Source organism: Mustela erminea, chromosome 9 (genome assembly GCF_009829155.1).
Source record: "Mustela erminea isolate mMusErm1 chromosome 9, mMusErm1.Pri, whole genome shotgun sequence".
NCBI classification, from domain to species: domain Eukaryota; kingdom Metazoa; phylum Chordata; class Mammalia; order Carnivora; family Mustelidae; genus Mustela; species Mustela erminea.
Window position 1 is genome coordinate 38,609,865 of NC_045622.1, and position 19,254 is coordinate 38,629,118.

Below are 19,254 nucleotides of genomic sequence, written 5' to 3' on the forward strand. Positions count from 1 at the left end.
CTTATCACTAGCTAGGAATGAGGAGGGGATTGTACTTAGACCCCACAATGCTCCAGGGAGATAAGGAAGATGGACATCAGACATCCTCTGGGAGCCAAATAATCATTAAATAGTAAGATACTGGCATCATAAAGTTTCTGCTCTTCCCAAGCATTACCATATGTAGGTCTAAAATACAAATCAAGGGCGGGGAGTGGGGCGCCTAGGTGGCTCAGTTGGTTAAGCATCTGCCTTTGGCTCAAGTCATGATCCTGGAGTCTTGGGATCAAATACCATGTCAGGCTCCTTGCTCAGCAGGGAGTCTGCTCCTTCTTCTCCTTCTGCCCCTCTCCCTGTTTATGTACACGGGCTCAGGCTCTTTCTCTCTCAAATAAATAAAATCTTAAAAAAACACAAAAAACAAAATCCTCCTACATATCAAGGAAACGGAATTTCAAGAACTATCCAGGCATTATTTGACCACAAATAATATTTTAACACTTTGCAAATGTGAAAGAAAAATAAAATGCAGTGGATACTATCCAAGTCTTATTAAAAAGAGTAGGTTTTTTTTTTTCAGGGTTAGGGGAAAAGGCCAAATAAGGAAATTATTAGCAAGAACAACAGCTTAGGGGTGCCTAGGTGGCACAGTCAGTTAAACAGTTGACTCTTGGTTTCAGCTCAGGTTATGATCTCAAGGTCGTAAGATGGAGCCTTGTTTTGGGTTTCCCACAAATCTGCTTCACATTCTTTCTCCCTCTCCCTCTGCCCCTCCCGCTTGGGCTCCCCCTGTCTCTCTAAAATAAATAAATCTTTCAAGAAAATTTAAAAAAGAACAACAGCTTATTATGCACCAGGAAAACGTAAAGAACATTCTGTGCATTAACTCATTTAATTCTTGACAATGACCCTATGTTGTAAGTACTGTTATTACAGTTATTTCAGAAATAAGGGAACTGAGGCTTAAATAAGATGGTTTGCCTGAAGTTACATAGTCAATAAGTGGCAGACACCACTTAAAACAGTTCAGTTCCCAGGTTCAAAAAATACAAATCATATTCTTAGCATTGGATACATGTTACAAAAAAATAATACTGTTATAGCCTCTCTTGCCCGGAATCCTGGCAGAGTGAGAAGTGTATTTTTAAGCCTTGCCTCAAAGCTGTGCTCTTGTTTACAATCCTCTAGTTACAGCAGATGCAGATGGCTTTGAAATCAGCACCCAGACCAACTTAAAATGCCCCCTCCTTTCCTCGTTCAAAGAAAACTGCAAAACCTATTAAATGCAAAAAATAGAAACGGCTTAAGCAATTACAGAGTGACTAGGGGCTGGGTAAGCAAATAGTCAAGATCATTTCTATCTGACTCCTTTGACTTATTAGTTGTTCTCCAAGCTGATTCATCCAGGTAATGGCCTCAACCCTTAGCCTTGCTCCCTGATCTAGATGACATGATTCCAATCAGGTATGGCTGCCTCGATAAGGTGACATCTGCCTGGTGCACAAAGGTGGACGTAATGACAAATGTGAGCTGGCATTTGGGATCTGAAGTCAGTATCAACCACTACGTTGCTGGATTATGGATTTCATCTAGAGACTCCAAGAGCTCACATGATCTGGGGAGGCAGCCGTAAGGGGTTAGGGAGCTCCTGGGTCCTTTTAAGTTCTGGCTGTTACCCACCAGCCAGATATGGTCACAGCTGAGCTGCCTGGCCTCCAGGAAGCTCCCTATTTTTATCTGGTAATTGAATCTCACTAATACCCACTTCACGGAGGATAATAAGGCTTTTGGATTCATCAGCTACAATGTAGCACACACACATTAGGTGCTTTGTTGTTATAATTATTGTAATTACCAGGGATTCTGAAATCAGCTGCGTTTCTGTGTTGCCCATCAACCAAAAGACTGAAAGCCATGGGAGTTTCTTACTCTGACTTTTAGGCTAAATCTTGGGAAATCCTGAAAATTCTGTGTGAATCTCAGTAAGCATGAGAAAACTCATACTTAATTCAGTGGGCCCATTATGAGATGTTAATCACAAGTGGGGAAGGGGTTTGGCTGTAGAACATAGCCTCTGTCATTCCTGTGTTTTACCACACAGGGTGCAGAATGACCTTTGAAAGTGAGACCTGTAACTTTCCCTAGGACAGCTTGCTTACATTTCAACCACTGTATATTGGGCTGAGCTTCTAGCATTTTTCTTTGAGGATCTGGAAACACGTAATGTGTTAAGAACATTAGGCACACAATAAATTCTTACGTCCCAGCATGTTCTTTTGTGTTTGCACACATTCTGACTGCTTTTGGGTTTTGAGAGTTTGGGAGTTTTTTTGTTTTATAGCAGTATCTATATGATTAATGCTGTTACCATGAGGTTTTTTCCGAAGTACCGAAAACAAGGTGCCTCAGGAAAAAAAAAAAATCCCCATAAGCTGCCAAAGCTCAGGCAAAGTGTGTCCACAGTAAGTGCTCCTGGCTGGCTCAGTCAGTAGAGCAAGTGAGACGTGATCTCCAGGTTCTGAGTTGGAGGCCCACTTTGGGTGAAGAAATTGCTTAAAAATAAAAATATTTTTACAAAAAAATGATGTTCACAATATATCGACTGGGAGTCTGGTTCCTCCCTTCTCTGTCCCCCTTCGCTCAGTGGCCAGCGGGCTGAACTCATACAGGAACCATGTTCAATTCCCTTAAGCCAGTTGGGAGGGGAGAAAGGCCACACAATGGAATTTGTTGGTCCCAGAGACAGCAATGGGATTCCAGAATTTAACAAAAGTTTGAAGGCCTGAGCTTTTCCAGACCCTTAACAGTTAGGGATGCAAAATACTCACTAAAACATCACTCAAAGTATCTCGGGCACCTTTGTTGTTGAAAACACTTCTACGCCCAACTCCTGGCAACATCCAAGAACTTGCTGTTCTGTGCAACTTACTTAGAGGGAGTAGGTAGACACTCTCACTTTCCTCTTCAGAGGGGAGCTCAGGGGGACCTCAAACTCCTGACCAACTGGGGATCAAATTTCAAGCTTCACACTACAACAGTGACAATCAAAGCAGGCCGCACACCTAATGTTTACTCCCTGAACATCCAATGTCTGCTCACCTCTCCTGGAAATCACTGACTCACATTCCTGCAAACATAGAGTTTATTGGCATCCTCAAAAGTCGCTGGTTTGCAAGCTCAGATGTGCATAGAACTACCTTGGAGACTTGTTAAAAACAGAGATGTCTGAACTCCTCTCCTTTGCAGATTCCGAGATTCCAACTTGTAGGTTTGGGTGTTGTTCCCCCCCCCCCCCCACCAAACTTTCAGTGAGAAATTTTTCTTGGTAGTAAGTTTAGCAATTTGCAACTATGACTCAGTGATCTAGCCGAAGGTTCCTTTGACTTGGGCAGTGAATGAAGGAGGCAAGTAAAGAGATTCTTCTCTTCCCTTAACAATCAAGAGACTCTTCCATAACAAGGTTTCATTTTAATAAGGTCCTCAGGTGAGGCAGGTGCCTCTCAGAGACTGAGAACCACCATATATGTATATGTGAAAACAAAAAAAGAACTAGTTTTCTTAGGTTTCAGGGCAGTTCAGAAATAGAGAAAGATATCAGCATATCACCTAGAGATCTTGTTAAAATATAAGACTTGGACTCAGTGGGTTTGGGGTGGGATCTAAGATACATTCCTAGTATATGCAGGGATGCCGATGCTGTTGGCTCCTAGAACACATTTTAGGTGACAAGGATTCCAAGAGCACAGGCTGGAGGGGGGTTCCACAAACCTGAATCAAATCCTGGCTTCCCCACTGTACTAGCTGTGTGACACGGGGCTAGTTCCTGAACCTCTCTGGCTTGTGTTTTTAATCTGTAAAATGGTGGGGCGTGGGGGAAGATTAGTACTGAGCCCAGTGTATTTTAAGAATTGTCACAGCGTGTAAGCACCTATCAGGCAAGCACTTACCACAGTACCAAGCACAAAGTAAGAGCATAATACATGGTAACTCTTAACATTTACAAATTTACCAAGTTTTCACTTTAAGAGTTAGGCTTTTGGTCTCATGCAGAGCTGATAGAATGGCTATTTCTGGCCTAGTGCCTGCCTGGCTCGCTGCACTGCTTTGCCAAATTATAGCTTAGCTTCAACTAGGTTTTTCCAGTAATGGGCTTGAGCAGAGCAGGATGAGGCAGAGAGGACTGAGGACTCCTTATCCAGATTGTGGGTGCTCAGTGGGCAGCTCCCTACCCCACAGGGTCTGGTAATGCAGGGGTCAGCGTGGGACGAGGCCATTTCTCCTCCACAGTGGTTGCTATTTCCAGTTCATGTTTATGAAATATATGTAATTCCAAGGCTTTAACAAGAGAGAGCCTTCCTTTTGTGGTTGATTTACAGAGTCATATTTACACTCTTATTACAAGTTAGCATTCCGGGCTCTAATTCCCTTGGGGCTCCCGCAGATCGTTCTCAGGATAGCTAGAGTTATACGCTGGTCAAACCTGCTGACCATGTCATTCTGAGTGAGCAGACGCGGCTTCCTGGCTGCTTCCTGTCAAGGGCCTGCTTGGGTTTGGAGGAGGCTAGAGCACAGCCCCGCCTCTTTGAAATAGAATGCCTCTTGCTGTGGGTTGCTGCTTTAAAAAGTCTGAATGCTCTGCAAGCTGGGATAGCCACAGTTGGAGAGTGAAGCCTGTCCCCAGGAGAGCCGATGACCAAGACGCCAGCATTCTTCAGTGGTCAAGGGGGTGATTATACTCAATTACGTGTTCTGGAAATTTAAAGCCACACACAGCACAGGGTTCGAACAGCAGGAAGACGCTGAGTCAATTAACTTTTGTCACCAGCCTCCTCCCTTGTATGGAGTCACACCGGAAGCATCTCACTCCACTTTCTCTAACCCTCTCCCCCTTTTTGAACACTGACTGTATCCCAGCCTTTGATCTGGGGAAGGGGGGCCCCGCTCTCTCTGTGATTACACACCTCTGCAGCCAGAGGGCATTCTTTAAGGCATGAATATTCTTCCATTAACCACTGAGGGTTTTGTTCTTTTTAAACCATCCCTCACAACTAGGATGATTTTTTACTTTCTTTTAAATACCCTTAAAATTAGCTGCATAGTTTCACTGACGGGAGTTAAAGGCCAAATTATTGGTTATTTCCTTCCTGGCTTTTCTCCCCCAATTTCAGGCGTTTGCAGAGAAGATATAAGGGCCTAGCAAAAATTCCTCTCATAGGTCCCCTGGGTGGCTCAATCGGTTAAGCGTTTGCCTTTGGCTCAGGTCATGATCCCGGGGACCTGGGATTGAATCCCACTTTGGGCTCCCTGCTTGGCAGGAAACCTGCTTCTCCCTTTCCCACTCCCCCTGCTTGTGTTCCCTTTCTTGCTGTCTCTCTCTCTCTGTGTCAAATAAATAAATAAAATCGTTAGGAAAAAAAAATTCTTCTCATATTAACAGACAATAGTGGCAAGAAAATGGATTTCCTCTCCTCTTTTTTTAGAAGTAGAGGTTTTAATCTTGATACCCAGGAGCAGGTGGATAGATACCTCCCCACATATCAGAGGAGGAATTCTGTGTCTTTGCTTTCCTAAGGAAGCAACAGAAACCCAGTTCATGGATTTCCTGGTAGGTGGTGAAGAGTTTGCTGGCCCTACATTCAGTACTACTGTGCACGAGACCCCCAGATTGGGGATCATGGCCTGGGGGTCGCTGAGGTAAGAACCACTGGGCCTCCTCCACTCAAGAGAAAGTAGACTTGAAAGAAGAGAGTCATATAGATGGAGATGAGGAAAGATACTTCGTTTTAGGAAAACATGAGCCTCCAGGCACAAAGGAGACATTTGAACTGATGGAAGTCTCCATCGCCTTGGAAGAAAGGGCACCTGTTGTGGAATCCCAGTCCCAAACCCAAAGAGAGGGCAAAGTGGGGAGCAGGAACAAAGAAGAATGGGAGAGAGAACGCAACCAGGCCAGGGCAGGCCTGCGGGGAGAGGAAAGCAAGCGCTTGAGGCCGTGTGAAAAGCATACAGCATGGGGGTCCTCACTGTTAAAATGTGGTTAAGCCAAACGAGATTTAAAAAAACAAAAAGTAGAGGAAAATTGCCATGTTGACACGAGTCACATTCACTTAATGAACATACCTGCACTGAATACTCAGTTCACGGATTTCAGGCAATTAAAAAACACTAAAATGCACGTCGCAGAGCAAGATTCCCTTTTTCCTTAAGAGGGTGATTATTACCGTTACTATTATTTTGAAGATAACCCATGGTGGAAGCCCATAGCTTTGCCAGCAAAAACACCATCCTGCCATCGCTGAAAGTATGTTACAATTTGTGGCTATGCACCGGGCATTTGACATGGAGTGGTGTTCTGTTTCAACCCAATTTAATTATATGCTCCTTTTATATATCGTGGATGGCTCGCACTAGCAGAATTGTTTTGCCTGGTGAAAAACTGGCCATGACTTGTCATAATGGGCTGGTTTATAGAACCACTGAAGTATAGTTACTGCCCATCAGTCGGGAATTATGGCACCATAACAACCCTTTATTTACATATACTGCTGAGACAGTAAAAACAGCAAATAGATTTCTTAAATCGAGACGGCAGAAATTTCCCCCCAGGGCACTTGGCCCTCATTGTGGCGGCAACATATGCAAGTCTAAATAACTTTGGTGTCTGTGTTTCGGCAGTGTATCATTTCATGGACAGTTTATAACATTCTAATAATAAAATGGACTCTAAATTCGGAGTTGGGCTTCACGAACATTAGATGGTAATGCGCACAGCAGAATCTCTAAGTGATTTGTGAGGAAGGTTTAAATTTGCTAATCACACTACTGCTGAGAGACTCTGCAAAGGGGCTCGCGTGTGATCAGGGGCTGTTGGGAGGCAGCAGAGGCTTCAACCAGGGGAGTGCCTGACCCAGTTTATGTCAGCGCAGGAACCGCAGCTGGGGAAGTCAGGGATTCTTTTACTTCCAGACTCCCAGGACTTAGATGATCTTGGCCTTTCCCTCAAACAGCAGAAGCCCTCCATTCCCTTCCTATGCTTTTGTTGTCTCTCCTGTTCTTTCTTTCTTCTTCATGATATAGGTTTGGGGAAAAAATTTATTGCCGTAGAGCCTCGCACCTTCACTGTTTATCTGTCCTGAGATTCCCTGTAAAATGCCCTCTCTTTAGTCCTGACCTTCTACCCCTTTACAGAGCAGTCACTGGATTTATTTTTAATGCGCACATTTAAAAAGCATTCTCCAAAGCATCTCCACTCTCTTTCCATTCCCGGAGTGGTGGCTTTAACCCTTCCCTCCCTTTCTAGGGAAGTTCCATGTCTGGGCGACAAAGGATCGCGTGGGGATGTCATGATTCAGATTCTGCCACCAATCATTCTGCCGTGACGCCCATGTGGCTCAAGAGGGCTGATACCTCAAAGAGGGTCCTATTCCTCCCCAGGCCTGGAAAGGTGTGGGGGGACAGGGGACGGGCCTCGTGACAGCATCTCTGGACCCCTGAGGTCACAGCCCTGAGCCTGTAGCTTGCTATGAAAGGACCACTGACACTGGACACTTCTCAAGCTCCCGGACCTTCCTAAAGGAAGCCCGGCCAGTGTCTGAGTGGGAGAGCACGTGAGTGGGGGAAGCCTGTAAAAGCCAGTCCCTCGCAGGTCGACAGGCCCCTCTGCCTCCCCACCCCCACCGCCCCTACCTTCTCTACCCCATCCTCCCACCATCCCCAAGCCCCCACCCCTGCCTGGTGCAGGAGCGGAGCGAGGTGCACTCACCTCCTGAGGGCAGGCCGGAGCAGCTGCCCCCATGTTGGCACGGGCTGCGCTCACATGCGTCAGGGTAGAGCACGCAGCCCAGCTTCAGCTCGGTCAGGCCCACCACCTCCGCGAAGCTGCTGCGCTTGTTCTGGAGTGGAAGCTCGTTGTTGTTCAGCACCACCGAGTCCAGGCAGCCCTGGAAGCCGCTCAGCACCTGCGTGACCCGGGCGTCTGTCAGGCTGCGGATGTTATCCGCCTGCACCAGCGCCCCGAAGTAGATGGTGCTTTCCGTGCTCAGCGTCTGGAAGTAGAGGGGTGCCCTGCGCCGCTCCACATAGCTGTCGTCCAGGGACAGGCTTGTGAAATTGCGGTTGAGCTCCAGGAAGACAGAGTGCCAGCTCCCATCATTGACCGCCCTGCCGGAGATGCCCAGGATCCCCGGGCCATTGCCGCAGTCCAGCTGGAACCACAGTTTGCCGTCCACGATCTGTGTGGGGGAATGAGCATTGGGCGCTTTTCAGTATGCATCTGGTAACAGACTCCTGGACACCCCGGTTTCCACCCTGTACATGGGAAACCTCTAGGATAGAGGTTGCTTTGGGGGTCAGTCCTAAGTCTGTGGTGGTTTGATCTCTCCCCATGATGTGCCGTACGCATGCCTGAAATGTCCCAGATCTTGCACATCTGCATAGATCTGCCATTAAATTTAAGAATGTTCCTATTCTTTGGATCTGTGCCTTTAAGAGGTCACAGCAATATCTTGTTGAGGGGGTCTGTTGATTCTCTGCACCCTTCTTTGTTATTACCACCGCAGGAATGATTTCTGTGAACTCAACATTTATTTACAAATATTTATTGAACATCTACTATGTCCTAAGCAGTGTTCCAGGTGCTACGGAGACCACTCTGAGCAAAAAGAGTTACTATCTCTGACCTCAGGGGCTTATGTTTCTTTGCGGGGGAGATGGCCATAAGTCAGATAAGCACTGAAATAACTAGGTACTCCACAAGCAAGTCTGTGTGAAGTTTCTAGAAGGGAGGAAAAGAGGCCAGGCAGAAATAAAAGATGCCCTACTTCCCGGCTTCATATATAGTTCAGATTTTAAAATGCTTCTATATTAAACACTCGTATATTCTTAAGACAGTTCTTTAGGGGATGCCTGGGTGGCTCAGTTGATTAGGCAGCTGCCTTCAGCTTTGGTCATGATCCTGGGGTCCTGGGATTGAGTCCCACATCGGGCTCCCTGATCAGTGGAGCCTGTTTCTCCCTCTCCCTCTGCCCACTGCTCCCTCTGCTTGTGCTCTCTCTCTCTCTGTCAAATAATAAATAAAATCTTAAAAAACAAACAAACAAACAAACAAACAAACAAACGGTTCTTTAAGATGGCTGCCCATCATTTAGGTTAAGATTATCCCACAAAGTGTTCAGGGCTTGGCCATTTGCTTAGAATATAGCAGTGTATGTTTAATGATATCTGGTCCCCCAGAAGGGTTTATCTGGGTAACTGTTCACGCCTCATCGATGCCCCCAGCCCCGGTCCAGAGTCAGCTACAACAGAGACCTGCCTACTTTGATTGCACTGGTGCATGGAGGGCATCCAAGTCTGTTCTGGGAGGCTAACAAACCACAGGGGGACATTAAACTCAGAAAGTGTGTGCTGTTGAGTGATGGCGGCCGGCCAGGACCTGTTGGCCGGGGACCGGTCCTCCATGGAGACCCAGGTTCAACTGTTGCTGAGGAAACGGACTGGCCTTTGAATCCCCGGGGATCCACCCTCCCCTCTGCATTTCCTAGAAACGCAAAGTGGCTTGAGGATCCAGGGAATGATGCTGGACAAACCGATACTGGGCCATGCAACGACCTGCAGCTAGAGACTGTGAAGAAACAAAAGGTACTTTGCAGGCCTTTTTGTGTGACCCAGCAAGGGGGTCTTGTGGGGGCCAACATCTGAGTCATGCAAGGCTGACAGGCCTTCATTTAGGATCTGCTGACATCAGTATTCTCGTGCCAGAATGTGGGCAAAGAACACAGACGTGGGGAGAGTGGGAAGGGGAAGTGAAGGGAAGGCAGACCTTCCAGATCTCGAAGAGCGAGGGGGGTATACACGCCAAATGAATTCATGGAAACAGACTGACCCACTCTTCCCAACACGTGCTTGATTTAGGATGGCCTGATGGGGATTTTTCACAGCATTGCTCATCCTCACGAATGAAGTATTTCTTTTCCTGTGCTTCAGTGTGTTCCACAGGCAACGAATTCTCAGGGACTCACATTCCTGCCTCTGTGGATTCTCTAGCCCCTTCTCTTCCTGCATATAAAGTCATGCTGTGGGAATGTGCATATATGGAAGGCAGGGCGCTGTGCGAACCAGACAGAGCCCTGGGAAGTATGAATGAGGACTCTCATGCAGGATTTGTCGTGTCGCACCCAGGTGACCTGGAGAGCACTGGATGACCTGTCTGGGCTTGGGACCCCTTATGTGTTGAGCAGAGATCGTTGCTATGGCTCCTTTTCCGAGGAGCCCGTGCCCACTGCAGAATGGTTAGCTACCTGGTACGCAGTGCACACATACTCCACTCTGAAATGCAATTGTATACACATAAAGAGACCGGAGGCAAATATTTGTGTGTTTTTTTCTAGAGCTTTCATATGTGATCTACGCTGTTTTGCCTCGGTCATTTTTTGGTTCCACAAAATGGACTGAATGGATATTGTAAATCATACCAGTAGACTTGCTCAGGAAAAACTCCTGGGTAATATCCATATTTTTATTTCAATGTAAGTAATAAAATGATCAAATGCGACGTTGGGGACTTCCTTCCTCTGGCACAGTCCATCTGCTGTTATGCTCTGTGGCTACAAAGGGGTGTCCCCAGACTATCAAGGAAGATCTGGTGGTGAAGCTGCCATTCATCGATGGTTTTGTAAGACAGTGTATTCCATTAACAGATTTCCTCAGTCCATTCCCTTCTCCATCCCCACTCCCTACCTCTTGGGATAATAACCAAGTTGCAAATTCATCCAGGAGAGCCACTGTAGCTCTAATGTACTCATATACATCGAAGTTCCGTAACTAACAGACATAAAATGATCCCATAGGAACAGTGAGTACGGTTCCATTTCTTTTCTGCTGAGAAAAGTAACAGCAGCAACCTGCTGAATGATTGGGAAGCCTGATGCCTTTGGAAAACAAGAGTGATTAGTATCCTCAAAATTCTAGGCATTTGGAATTATAAGCCTTGTTTAGGTGACACGCCAGAGTGCTGATGTCAGAGGTAACTTTGTAAACGTTCACCTTTTCCTATGTCACAAGCCTATTACGCCAGGGAGGGAACACTAGTCTGTTCACACTGGAAACTCACGCTCTGATCATATTTAGCTTCTCTGTCTCCAGAATAGAGTAGACCTCATTCGAAAGGATCTTTTAAGAGGACAGAGCCTTCTCAAGCCAGACAGCAAGCTATTTTAATAGAAATTGTATTGCAGGTGAACGTGTAAAAAAAAAAAAAAAAGTCTGCAGCAATGATCTGAAATGATGTGCTTGGGGGAGGCAGGTAGGCAATTCGGTCAATGAAATGCAAAATTCTGAACAGGACTCTAATGTTATAAGATATTTAGGTCCTTAGTTTTGTCTAAAATCAGCGATGGGCTTTAACCTGGATCTTGAGTGGCTTGGGGCTTGGAAGACAAGCCGTCAGAGCTCTAAGTCATTTTGTAGGAAAGCAGGATTTTGAGTGAAAAAGTATATAAATCATGGCACAAAGTCTTACTGCTTCGAATCTTTGGTTTGTGGCTCCAGCAAATGCACTGATGCCCCAAACTTGTGAGAGGGTTAGGAACTATTCTTTGTAAAGGGAACTTTTGAAAAACCTGTTTTCAAGGCTGTCATCGATGGTTATCTGGCTCAAAAAATATGCCTTAAGGGTGTGCCTGAGTGGCTCAGTTGTTTAAGAGTCTGCCTTTTGCTCAGGTCATGATCTCAAGGTCCTGGGATCGAGCCCTGCATCAGGCTCCCTGCTCAGTGGGGAGTCTGCTTCTCCCTCTCTCTCTGCCCCTACGTCTCTTGCTCTCTCAAATAAGTAAATCAAATCTTTAAAAAAAAAATACCTCATCATATGTTTTTACTCATATGTGGAACGTAAGGAAGAGCGTGGAGGACCACAGGGGAAGGGAGGGAAAACTGAGTTGGAAGAAATCAGAGAGGGAGACAAACCATGAGAGACTCTGGACTCTGGGGAAACAAACTGAGGGCTACAGAAAGGAGAGTGGGGGAGGATGGGGTAACCAGGTGATGGGGATTAAGGAGGGTACGGGTGGTTCTGAGCACTGGGTGTTACACGAAACTGAAGAATCTTGAATGCTACATCAAAAACTAATGATGTACTATATGCAGGCTCATTGAACATTAAAAAAAATAAAAAACTTATATGAATGAATAAATGATCATCCCAGCCCTCCCAAACTCTTCTTTTGATAAACACCTTTAGTACTCCTGACCCGCTTGCCCTGGTCAGAGGGTCAGATCCACTCCTGACTGGTTATGTTTGGGTAAGCCCACCCATTTTCTCTCTGAACCTGTTTCCTCACAGGCAAAAAAGGACGGGCTCCTATCTAGGCACAGGAGAGTACAAAAATACATGCATGTATTTTGTGAAGTAGTTTGTAAACTTATAGGTATCTTATTATTATCATCCTGTAATTGCTATCAGTTAACTCACTTCTTAGGGATACTCTTACACAGGTCCTGGAAACTCTGGAATCCTGTGTGGGCTTCCTTGCTAGTTTTCTATGTTAGAAAGATCCGGCCATTCCAAGTGGGCTGTTTTAAAAAGTCACTGAGATTTCCCTGACCATCTTCCTTTTATTCCTGGGGTTTTGAGTTAGCTGTATTGGAGAATCATCGAAATGAAACCATGTGTCATCTATAACTTCCCCACAAGATGAAATGATGACATTTCTAGATTAACAAGCAAGGACTTCTTGTGCTTTCACTATAATATTGGACCCAAAAGACGGATACAGGGGGAAAAGCTGTAAATTTCTCCTAGTGATCTGACAGGTTTCTTATACAGGTTTGAGAACAGGCAGAGAACCTATTGCACCATTTTTATTCTTGTTTGGGCTGCCTGAAAATTCACTCCTGGTTTGTGTTCAACTGATATAGCAACCCTTGGTCTAGATTTTTTAACAATGCTATTCTGCTCTTCCCCACTTCATTGGCTGGGTCTTAACCTTTTATTTTCATCTTAATGGTGCTCTGATCTTACTGCATTTTGGTATTTAAGGTAAGCCTGGGATCTCTTCTGGAAGAAGACAAGGTGTCAATGGTCAACTGAAGAATGAGCACCTTCACTGCTGTTAAGAGACAGTGGTGCTCCTTGTCCATGAACATTTTTAACCCTTGAGGTCCCGCGCAATACTTCGACTGTCTTCAAGGGGTTCCCTACACCCCCATGGATTGTCTCAAGTACTTTTTAGAGAACGGGCTCTAACTGGGAAAGTAGAAACAACCACGAGGTGCAACTTAAACAAAGCATTTCAGTATAGTCGTTGAACCTGAGTACAAGGCACATACTGTACCTAAAGCCAAGGAAATTAAATCTTGCATGAGGCTGGAAATGTTAAGCAAACAGATTCAAATCCCCTAAGTGGATATTCCTGGCAACTGTAGGAGAATATCTGCTATAGTTCAGTACAGCTGTGTCCTGCTTTAGGCAAACTCAACATATGAAAAGCAAACGTACCGAACAGACAGATTGGGGGTGATTATTCACATCACAAAGGGATTAATGGAAGGGTTCCTTCAAATAGCCACCATCCACCGTTTATTAGAATTCCATTTACAGAGATTCAGTTTACACAACTCTCAGAAACACGCTTGTTTCGTGAAATACAATATACCTTAGGAGCCAGAGCTGCCTAAAAGGTTTAATTATTCTTCTTTCCCATCCCCAGGGTCCTGTGCATTTTAGACCTTTGCCAGCGAAGTGTCAAATGACAAGCTCCGTTTTTAAGATCTGGCCATTCAGGCCCAGTAGTTTTGTTCGCTCTCAGATTCAGTGCTCTAGAAGAGATCTGCTAGTAGGAAGTGTCTGCCTCGTAAGGAAGGTCTGCAAACCAGAGGTCCTATTAAGAACTTGAAGGAAACGGAGGCCGGAGACACTTCAGCTGAGCTCTTGGAGCTAGAAGCTATGAAGGGCCAGAACCCTTCCCCAGCAAGTATACCAAACCCCACCTCCCAGGGCTATTTAGAAAGTGATCTGCTGACCCAAGGCAGGTGGGTTCGGGGCTAGAGGTTAAAAAGACAGGACTTGGGTCTTTGCCTGTGTCTTCCTCCACCACAAATATTGGATTTGAATTCACTGTTTGCTAAAACTGTGCCTTGAGAGCTTCTCCTTTTGGCTTTCTGAGAGCTGAAAGGATTCTCTGAGTTCAAAGAGTGCGGGTCGTGGGAGAGCCCCCCACGAAAGTTTTAAACCCAAACTGCCTGCTCCCTCCCTCCGGCCCCCACGCAGTGCCCTGCACTACCAGAAGCAGGTGAATAAAAGCCAGTGTGATAAGAGAAGCTACAAGCACTTGTTGTCCTACATTTTTTCTCCCTCTGGGATGAAAGCCTCGGACACCTCATCGACTTGGATGTAACCAAGCTAACGATCAAAGAACAGAAGCTCTAAAGGCCCACCACGATCCCAATTAAGCCCAGCGATGGAACCCTAGGAAGGAAACAAATGTTGGCCATTTCCACTTGTATGGGCACTTCCTACCGGTCAGACTGCATTGGCCTCTGAACACACAATGGACTGGTACAGGGACCTTGCGAGAATGGGAGAACAGCATCAGATTAGACATCTCCTTCCTTCTTCTCCCTTCTCCTCCTGCGCTGGAAGGCTTCCCTGGGTGGACAGATGCCCAGAATGTGACTTCTGATGAAATGATGGTAGCAGCAAGGCTGAGAGCCGGGGGAGATCAGGCAGGAGAGCAGCATATACAGTGAGGGACATGGGAATGCAGGTCCGGGCCCGGGCGTTTATGAGCTGGTTGACCCCGGGTAACGAACTTAACCTTTCTGAATCTCTGTTCTCTCCTTGATCAGATGGGGCTGATTGTGTGTCATAAATGTATCATATTAACTTAGTCATAAAAAACAAACGAGGGGCACAACACCGTTAGTATTCGTGTCATCGTCGGTTTCACGAAGGCACCAGAAGCTGTGAGCCAGAGACTTGCTCTCAGGGAGATCTGGCTGCTTTGGAGCGTTTCTGAGATTGGCAAGGATTGCAGCAGTGGACAACTGGGGGCTGCGACAGGACGCAGGGAACCTCCTCCACCCTAGATCTCCAACTTCCTCTCCGAGTAAGAACAGAAGTCACCTTCAGGGTCAGTGGGGGATAGGCCCGTGCGGGAGAAGAGGAGACAGCCAATCTTTTTAAAGGACCACCCCTGCCGTGGAATTGATTAGGAAGTGCATTCTAATGAACTGTGGCATGATTACAGCTCCAAGGAGGGCAGCCCTTGAAACCACTCTAGAGAGAGATGCCCCAATATCCGAAGAGCCTATTCTGAAGCCGAACGTATAAAAAGGAAATGGGATATTGGCGCACTTCCCAGGACCGCGGCTGCTCTGCTCTGCCCTCCAGCCAGTTTCTGGTCTTCAGAACTTAAAAGACAAAAAAGATTTCAGGCCCCAGTCCGAGAGCCAAAATATTAACATGAGAACTGACTGCAGGAAAAGATAACCCATTTTAATTACCTTCAGAATTATGCAGGGATTTGCTCTGGTGTACATTATAATCCCGTTGCTTTGCAGGGTGCGCAGACGCAGAGCGAGCCGAAAGTCCTCTTCTTTGCTATTTTCAGACAGCCGGTATTTGATGTAACTGTTTCCAGCAAAGCTGAGAGAAGTGTGCCCTGAGAAGACCATTAGGAGAAGACATATATACTGGCAACATCCAGACACGGTCAGAGACACAAGAGATCACCCAACAACCACCAAGCACGTTGATGAAAGACCGTGGGAAGTTAATGAAGGCATTGAGGAGAAGCCGCTTTTGATTAAAAACGGGTTCTCTTCACTTCAGGTCACAGCCTAATTCCGAAGTGAAAAAAAAAAAAATTTAATTCATCAGCTACCAAAAAAAAAAAAAAAAAACAAAAACAAAAACTCAGTGGTCTCATGCCAAGGAAAACTTGGTGAATTCTATAAACTGGTTTCTCTTAGAGTCTCAATGCCCACTTTCTAAAATTAGCACTGTTAATAGATAATGCCCTTCCTGCCCACCGTCAGCCACTCAGACACTCAAAAACTTGCCACTCTATGAAATAAGGGAATGATAAGTCCACTTGCAAAGAGCAGCCCCTTCCCGAGTGTCTGAATGCCAAACAGTCAACTGATGTCATTTGCGCTAATATTGGAAGAAGGAAGTTCATGTCTTGCTCATGTGTCATCACAGTTCTACTTTTTGACCATGAATTTTAAGGCTAGCCCTTCCAGAATCCAAAGTCCTACTCAAGTCATCCCATTCTGAGTTCACCCTCTTTTGTACTGACTTCAACCTTATGAGCAAAATGATGCTGAAAAGCTGTCTTGCTGGGATAAGAGTTGGCAAGTGGGAAAATACATCCAATGGATGAAAGTCATGGACAATCACAAATTTTCTAGATAGAAAAGAGAAGGGAGATGGGCAGAAAGTGACATCTGAAGTCAGGAGACGTGCTGGCTTTCTTGTTACCCCTACATACCCACCTGCTGTGTGCCCAGGGTATGTGTAGGGATGGGGTCAGCCTAAGTATCTTTCAACTCTGAGCCCTAGAGGACGTCAAAGGCAAGTATGCCGGTGACCTCTTCACTTTGCAGGCAGCTCTGCTTCTGACATCATCTATGAAAGAGCTTTGGCTCCCATGCTTGAGAACAGTTCTTTATCTTTGCAGAGACTGAATTTCTAGAGCCCACTGCTTAGGAAAATGCCTTGCATGTGGCAGGCATCACTGTTCTGTATTCCCCCTCTAATTGCTATTATAATCTCCACTTCATAAATATTTCTTGGATTCCAAGAAGGGTATCAGTGTAACTGTATATTACATAGACTTTCTACCAGAAAGAGTCCTACTGGTACCAAAAATGAATACTCCTAGAGTTTAGATGTGATAAGGAATATGCAAATCAACTTTAGTATTGGGATTAAGGGAGGATCAGAAACAGGATATTTGGATCAAAATAACATAAATACGTTTCTTTCTTTCCTTTTCTCTCTCTTTTTTTTTTTCCCCTTTAGGAAACAGAGGTGAGCACCTGCCCTTTCGGGAACATGGAGCAGAGAGTCCGCTCCCTTGGTGATCTAGGCTGGGCTTACCCCATGGGAGGTCAACTGCGCTAGGTCAACTGTACCTTCTGGCGAGCTCTGCTTTGGGGCTCTGGCTCTGCAGCCATCTGACCATCAAAGGCCGTGCCATGGATACTCTGACCCTCTGCCTAACCCACGGCCTTCAATTTTCCATTTTACACTTTTAACGTCCGTGCGACATCATCGGAAACACATGTTGTGGTCCTCTTGTTATACAAGGAGTCCATGGTCATTGCACGTTTCCTGAGCACAAGCTGAAGCTGGACTAAATCCCAAGTACAGGGAGGGCGGATGTTAGCTGGGGGCCCCTGACAGTGAACGTTGCATGCAGACAGAAATGCTTGCCTGAAGATCTAGGGCAGAGTCATTTACTCAAGGGCAAGTGCTTCAGATTTAATAATTCCACCCCCTCTGCACCTGAGCACTCTCCGAGCTTCCCTGGTGGACACTGGCAGAGGTACGGTCTCCTGCTGGCTTCGTAACCCACACACTGCATGTCCGCCGGACATGGCTTCTCCATGCAAGGATCGTTGGACCCCGGGCACAGTCCTCCTGTGACGAAAGGGAACACACATGATCAGTACGGAGGGAATCACCTCACATCCTAGGCGGTACTGGGATGGTTCCAGAGCTGGGCTCTACAGGCTCTGGGTTAAGAGGCAAAGAGGCCACCCAGAAGTGAGAGCACCCGAATGGGCTTCAGCTGCTGTGAGTGACCATCCAACGTCCCTGCATCCGCCAAGAGCTCACAGCCAGCCTGAAGTAGGTTGGCCTCGAAGAATGAATGGAACTCTTCCTTTTTGGTTCAGATATGCTAAGGTTGTAACTGGACCAGCGTCAGCTGAGAAAAGGGCACACTGCGCGGGCTCTGGACGTATTTATTAGAGCGGGGTTCTGCTCACGGGGAACTACCCGGATGCATGGCTGGAGTTCCCAGTTGTCCTACACCGATTTTCTTTCCTGCCCTGAAAAAACTTCAGGGGATGCTTCGGAGGATGTTGGCTATTGTTTTCAGAGGGGGAAAAAAAAGTGTTTCTAAAGAAAAGTATGACTAATTCTAAATCGGGCAAACACAATTCCCATTGTTTCCTAATCCCTTTTGCTACCTGCTTTTGTATTGATTTGCGATAAAGGTGCCCCACCGTCTATCAAAAACAGTCGAATTATCGCTGGCAAAAGCACGTTTTCTTGCTACCTGTTCGATGCTCACAGCACAGTGAGATGGAAGATTAATCCCTCAGAAAGAAAAGCCTGGAAAGCAGATCAGCCAATGAAGGCAAAATCCAGGACCCGAGTGAGTCATTTCTGAACTGCGGTGAGGATAAATGGGGAGTCCACAGGAGGAAGGGCACGTTTCAGAAGTCTCAGCTATTTCAAATGAGTAGGTCGCTTTCCATGTAGCGAGAGTTTATGCAGTAAAAGGACGGTAGGAAAGGAGAAAGGAACGAAAGATTGTCGGAACTGGGTTAGCAGTGGCCTAAAGCGGCACCTTCTCCATGAACCACGAATGCCCGGACCTCAGCAGCTTTCTTCCTTGGGAGGGTGTGACCCGTTACCAAACTCCCATCCGTCCTCCTCCTTGCTCGTCATTAAGCATATTGTCCCCTTATACAGTCATTTCTTTGTCCAGGAGAAAGCAGACATTTAATGCTAACTACATAGAAACATTTAAAAACTGTAATCCTCGAGAAGAGCAGTATAAGTAGCTCCAGCAAACTCAGAATTCATAAATCCTATTTTCCACCGGTTTAGAGCTCAGCCATAAAAGATCCTCCTGGCAATGATCCAGCTTACAAAGTCTTAGAAGATGAAGGGATTTGCAACTGAAAATTTGGAATGATCTCTACAAATGGTTCTAAAAGACCTAAGTGCCCCAAAATACATCTTCCTGTTTTCGTCCCAAGAAATCTTTACTCCTGCCATGTATTTATCAATATTTATGCAGCTTCAAACAGCTGTTCTACCACCTTACGATCTGCTTCAAAGGGCTTTGGATAACCAGTTTTAAAATGATTTTTGGTGCATTCATTCAGCAAATAATTTTTTTAGGGCCAAAGAAGTGAGAAGCCTGGACACGTAGATTATATATTTCTTTCTTTGGAAGAAAGAGAAAGAGAGAGAGAGAGAGAGAGAGAGAGCCCCTGCCACGGGGCTCGATCCCAGGGTCCTGAGAACATGACCTGAGCTGA

At 45.9% G+C, this 19,254-nt stretch overlaps 1 protein-coding gene across 5 annotated transcripts in view; it reads right to left on the bottom strand.

Moving 5' to 3' along the window:
* The window catches only part of FAT3 (FAT atypical cadherin 3), a 648,153-nt gene that overhangs the window by 21,509 nt on the left and 607,390 nt on the right, over positions 1-19,254 (bottom strand). For all 5 annotated transcript variants that reach the window (XM_032359439.1, XM_032359437.1, XM_032359438.1 and 2 more), the window contains 3 exons: positions 17,483-17,617; positions 15,475-15,632; positions 7,742-8,210 (listed from right to left, as the gene is read on the bottom strand). In XM_032359439.1, coding sequence (XP_032215330.1) covers positions 7,742-8,210; positions 15,475-15,632; positions 17,483-17,617 — 762 coding nt within the window. The remainder of the gene's footprint in view (positions 1-7,741; positions 8,211-15,474; positions 15,633-17,482; positions 17,618-19,254) is intronic.